This window comes from Ixodes scapularis, unplaced genomic scaffold, assembly GCF_016920785.2.
Source record: "Ixodes scapularis isolate PalLabHiFi unplaced genomic scaffold, ASM1692078v2 PGA_scaffold6__148_contigs__length_123643588, whole genome shotgun sequence".
Taxonomy (NCBI): Eukaryota; Metazoa; Arthropoda; class Arachnida; order Ixodida; family Ixodidae; genus Ixodes; species Ixodes scapularis.
This window is the reverse complement of record NW_024609881.1, coordinates 105,977,809-105,983,695: the sequence shown is the minus strand read 5'-3', so window position 1 is coordinate 105,983,695 and position 5,887 is coordinate 105,977,809. Positions and strand designations below refer to the sequence as shown.

The following is a 5,887-nucleotide window of genomic DNA, read 5'->3' as shown; positions in this document are numbered from 1 at the left end:
GGGGGGAGAGGAAGCGTCCTCCGAGAGAGCACACGGGAAGCTACACGACACTCCGAATGACGTCACTAGAAGGGGGACCAGGTGTGACCCCGAAGACTGGGAGTGAGTTGAGGGATGCCAGAAATGCCAATATTTATCTTTTTCGACAGCGAGGACACGCAGGCGAATGCGGTTTGCTGTTCTTTACATCAGAAGTGTCAGAGGGCAACTTCCACAAATTCTTGACCTAAGTCCGGAAATCGTTGCACCCCCCCCCCCCCCCCCCCCCCCCCACTTTAACTACTGTATTTCTTCAAATATAGAGCAACGTTGTTTTAGAGCGCAGCTCATAGGCGCCAAATTTCCGCGTTTAGCAGCGTCGTCGTCAGCGTCGACTTCGCCATCGGTGTAGCTGTAATGTTCGGCGAGTTCCCGGGACAGCGGGGCATTGACGAGTGCACGCAAGCTTGCCCAGTGTTCATCTGTTTTAATCTCGTGCGACATGCTCTTTATATACCAGGTGTGCAGGGGTGCCACCTGGCTGTCTATCACATTCCTCCCCCCCCCCCCCCCCTAACAAAAATGAGCCAAGGTCCCACCGATTTTCACGGTGAAAAGCGCACAGGAGGCTTTCGTGCTCGATTACTTCTCCTCGGTAGTGGAGTACCAGGACTCCTTGGTAGCGGAATGCCAGGAACAGGCTGAGTGTCGTCATGCTGGTATTCAGCTGTTACGGTTTGAGGTACCGCTTGGGCAGAATCCTCTAGTGGTACAGGCACATTCCCATTAGGAGGAGCGGCCTGATCCACCGGCTCTGGTCGCGGACCCGATGATGCCCTAGCTTGGGATAGGCCAGGACGCAGATGTCCTTCATGACGTCTCCAACACCGACCATCTGGGAGTGCGATATCTGTGATGTGGTCACTTGGAGTGTCGATCACAGTTGCCGGTACCCATGGTGGACCTTGTCGAAAATTTCTCGCATACACGGCATCACCCGGTTGGACAGTTGGTATCAGTCGAGCACCCCTGTCGTGCGCCATCTTCTGGACGAGTTATTTTTTCGATACGCTTGACCTCAGGTCCGGGTGAAGTAGAGCCAAAGCAGTCTTCAACTTGCGGCCCATCAGTAACTCCGCCGGAGTGCACCCTGTGGTTTCATGAGGTGTAGTTCTGTAGTTGAGCAGGATTCGGGCCAGCTGACATTGGAAACTTCCATCAGCTGCCTTCTTCAGCTTCAACTTTATGGTTTGAACCGCTCGCTCAGCGGCTCCATTTGACGCTGGGTGATACGGTGGTGTTAGAATCTGCCTTATTCCATTTTGTTGAAGGAAGTTCTTAAAGCTACCGCTTACAAATGCCGGCCCGTTATCGGATACGACGAGGTCTGGTAGTCCGTGACAGGCAAACATCACACGCAGGCAAGGGATCGTGGCTTCTGCCGACGGCGTGGACACAGGAACGACCTCAATCCATTTTGAGTAGGCGTCGACCACGATGAGTAGATATCGGTTCTTCATTGGTCCAGCAAAGTCGATATGAAGACGAGACCATGGCTTTTCTGGGAATGGCCATGGCATCATTGGTGCTGGTCGTGCGAGTCGCTGGTTTTCTTGACACACACGACATCGCCGCACTGTAGCCGCAATGTCTTCATCTAATGATGTCCACCATACATGACTCCTAGCCACGGCCTTCATTTTGGCGATCCCTGGATGACCTTCATGCAAGAGTCGTAGAACCTCTGGTTGTAAGGATCCTGGGATGACGACTCTTGACCCCAACAGGATACAGTTCTCTTGTACGCACAGCTGAGTTGTTCGAGGAGCGTACGGTTTTAAGTCTGGGTCATGCAGCTCAGCTCCAGACCACAAATGATCTCGAAGCTTCGACAAAATCAAGTCTTTTGAAGTGGCGTCAGCCACGACAGACGCAAGTAGTACGCGAGGATAGGCCCCCTCGAGCATAAATACCTCGGCTGGCCGCTCGATGGAACATGGAGGAACTGGCAGCGGCAGCCTACTCAAGGCATCCGCATTTGCTATGTGTGAACCAGGTCTGTACTTCAGTTTGTAGCTGTAAGCCGACAGCATCAGTGCCCAACGCAGCACCCGTGGCGAACAGGTCTCAGGTACAGGCTTGTCCGCAGCAAGCAGCCCCAGCAAGGGCTTGTGGTCTGTGACCGCTTCGGAGTCACGGCCCCACAGGTATTGCCGGAACTTAGTCACACCAAATATCAGAGCCAGGGCTTCCTTGTCAAGCTGACTGTAGTTGCGCTCAGCCGGCAGAAGACCTCTAGATGCAAACGCAATTGGTTTCTCAGCACCTGTATCTTCTCGGTGAGCAAGGACAGCCCCTATTCCGTACGGCGACGCATCGCAGATAAGCACCACTGCTTTCTTCGGGTCATAATGCGCCAATACCGCGGCAGACAGCAGTAACTCCTTGCTCTGACGAAAAGCCTGTTCCTGGTCCGCACCCCAAGTCCAAGGCGTCTTTGCCCCCAGAAGATGGTTTAACGGATGTAGAACGCTGGACAAGTTAGGCAGGAACCGACGATAGAAACTGACCAGTCCCAGGTAGCTCTGCAGCGTTTTTACACCGGTAGGCCTTGGAGCTTTCAGTACTGCGTCAGTCTTTTCTGGGTTTGGTTGGAATCCCGCAGAGCTAACGACATGACCCAAGTATTTAATCTGGGGAACCAAGAAATCGCACTTGCACAGCTTCAGCTTCAGCCCAGCTTGCTGCAGCCGACTCAGCACTTGGTTCAGGTTTTCCAGGTGGTCTTGATCGTTTCGCCCTGTCACGAGAATGTCGTCGAAATATACAACGACGTGCTTAAGTCCTTGCAATAGGTTCTCCATCTCTCGTTGAAAGATCGATAGTGCAGAGGTCACACCGAACGGCAGGCGAGTGTACTGGTACAGACCTCGTGGAGTGTTGATGGTAACCAGTTGTGACGACTTCTCATCAAGTTTAACTTGTAGGTATGCATCTTTTAAGTCCAACTTGCTGAATTTCTCGCCTCCGCTCAGCTTAGCAAACAGGTCCTCCACTCGCGGGATGGGGTGCTTTGCAGGTACAGTCACAGGATTCACAGTGACTTTGAAGTCTCCACAGATGCGAATCTGCCCATTTTGTTTCAGGACCGGTACAATAGGGGCAGCCCATTCCGAAGTCTACACTGGACGTAGGACTCCCTCCCGTTCCATGCGTTGCAACTCCTCGTTGACTTTGTCAAGCATCGCAAATGGAACTGAACGAGGCTTGAAAAACCTTGGTTTGGCGTTGTCCTGAAGATTTATCTTTGCGGCCACCCCCTTGAAAGTTCCCAGACCTTCATCAAAGATACTGGAGTATTCAGCAACGAGCTTCGCAACAAAAGTCACGAAGTTGACATCCTTCACGTTGGAAAGCTTGATGCCAAGGCCTTTCATCCAGCCACGTCCTAGCAGAGATGGGCAGGTGCCAGGGACAACATACAGGATGTCCTGACATTCGCGGTTTCCAAGTCTCACCGTTGCAGTAAGGTTTCCCTGAACCGGGGAAAGTTCACCTGAATAGCTTTTCAGCATGATGCGCGACGGGTCCAGCTGCCTTGATGGAAATTCGCGTCGAAATGTCTCCTCAGACACAACAGACACGCTAGCTCCCGTGTCAAGTTCCATCAGCAATGGAGTCCCGTTCACCGTAACTTCCACTCGGAAAGGTTGGCCGTCGACTGCAGAAGATGTCATTTCCCACATCTCGTAGACTTCTGGCAGTGAGACATCTTGTGACTGGCCCGCTCCGTCCAAGGTGTGGACCGATCTCGGTATTCTAGTGGACGTCGTCGGGCCGCCGGCGGTTGCATCCGCTGTCTTCCCCTTGCACACTCGTGCCAGATGCCCCTTTCCCCGACACTTGTGACAAGTGGTACTTGCATGACGGCACTGTGTGGCGTAATGCCCGCCTCCGCAACGAAAACACGAGATGGTGCCAGTCTTCCACTTCGGGTTCACAGCTGCATCGCGTGACACTGTGTTAGCTGACGCGAGGTTTGGCTGGATAGACGTCGATAGCATCTGCGAATCTTTCTTCGCTGCTTCCATTGCAACGACCGTCTTTTTTGCGAGGTCAAGGGTCAAATCTGGAATCTCTAGGAGTCGCCTTTGTATCATCTCGTCGTTAATACCTCCGACGATGCGGTCTCGCAGCATTCTATTTCGGAACGCGCCGAATCCGCAATCATCCGCCAGCTTGTTCAGACAAGCAAAGAAATCCGCCGCTGTCTCACCGTCATGACGCATCCGTGAATTGAACTTAAAGCTTGCGACGACTTCCGAAGGCTTCGGTGAGAAATGCTCGCCTTTTCTCATCCCTGACATCGTTGGCGATGAAGTACTGTTCAACCCGCTCCCGGTACTCGCTCCAGTTCGTTTCAGTGTCAAACGGCTCTAGTTTGCCGACCACCGGCATTCCAGAACAGGCGCACGGTCCGACGGCAGCAGTTCAACACTTCCACTTCCTCGTCGCCACTGTAATGTTCGGCGAGTTCCCGGGACAGCGGGGCATTGACGAGTGCACGCAAGCTTGCCCGGTGTTCATCTGTTTTAATCTCGTGCGACATGCTCTTTATATACCAGGTGTGCAGGGGCGCCACCTGGCTGTCTATCACAGTAACCGCCCCGCTAAATTTAGCGAGAAACTGAATTGGTATTGAGGTCACGTGACGTCAATTTTCCCATTAAAAATAGCGAAGAAACTGAATTTGCTCATGGGTGACGCGACCCAAAATCATGTGACGGCATCTTCCCCGCTAAATTCAGCGGGGACACTGAATTGGTTTTGAGGTCACGTGATGTCAATTTCCCCGCTAAATTTAGCGGAGAAACTTAACCCGCTAAAATTAGCAGGGAACTTTTGCCGCTAAATTTATCAGGAAATGTTTCCCCGTTAAGTTTATGGGGTTAGGGAGGAGAAGGGGAGGGTACGAAAAGGCATACTCTCCCCTCCTCCTCCTCAAGAGCTGCACTCTAATTTCGCATTACAAAGATTTGTAAACGTCTCTTTTTGTCTGTTTTGGCAGTTTTTTAAAGTCGGAGGTCAACCCGTAATCAAGACCCAAGGAGGTAGTCCTACTATCTATAATAGTACTGAATTTCCGAGTCAATACCGCCAACCCAGGCACTCCGCCGTGTCAGCCGCTGCTCCTAGCACTCTGGTGTAAAGCGGTGAAGCTAGGCGCGCGCTCCGGTGCGAGGCGGTAAAGGCTTGCGCGATCGGTGGCCAGGGCACGGAGGCATGTGAAAGACACAATAGGGAGTTTTAGAATAGCGCACGCTAAAGCTTTGCGGACGCAAAGAATAGCGTCGTCGCCACTGCGCATGCTCCGAACGCAAACCAGGTTTTGCGCTTTGCGTGCGCAATTTTAGCGCGCGCTATTTCTCGGAAATAGCGTGCGTACGCAAAGAGTCTTTACGCTTCTCTAAGGAGGATTCGTGATGAGAAGTTGGCTACAGCCAAGACGAGCACAGTTAAAAAAAATGGCGGCTTCCAGGATTATGTCGGCGACTGTTTTGGCGGCGTCGTGAGTTCGACGTCGGCGGCATCCTCGCGACTGCAATTTTGAATACGGGACGACATTGTACTCGGTTTGGCAGCGATCACCGGCAACTTCATGCTTGCGACGCGCGAACATTTCACGGCGAACGAACGATGTGCGAAGGTCAGTACACGAGACCTCTCTTGCCGAGGCGACGCAAGCGGACACGACCGGTCAACCGCTCGCGTCGCGTTCTCATGCTTAAACAAATTAAAATGCTACTCTGGACCAAAAAACTCGTTTTTTTCTTCTAAAGTTACACCATTTCGTGTGTGAAATAAAACTTTTTACTGTATCTTGGTGGCGTCGCAAGCGCGAGATGCT

At 52.4% G+C, this 5,887-nt stretch overlaps 1 protein-coding gene across 1 annotated transcript in view; it reads right to left on the bottom strand.

The window, feature by feature from the left end:
• LOC120849488 overlaps nt 1–4,070 on the bottom strand; it is a 23,283-nt gene extending 19,213 nt beyond the window's left edge. The window contains exon 1 of the mRNA XM_042286040.1: nt 3,237–4,070. Within this exon, the coding sequence (XP_042141974.1) occupies nt 3,237–4,070 (834 nt within the window). The remainder of the gene's footprint in view (nt 1–3,236) is intronic.
• Between the last annotated feature and the right edge of the window lie 1,817 nt (nt 4,071–5,887).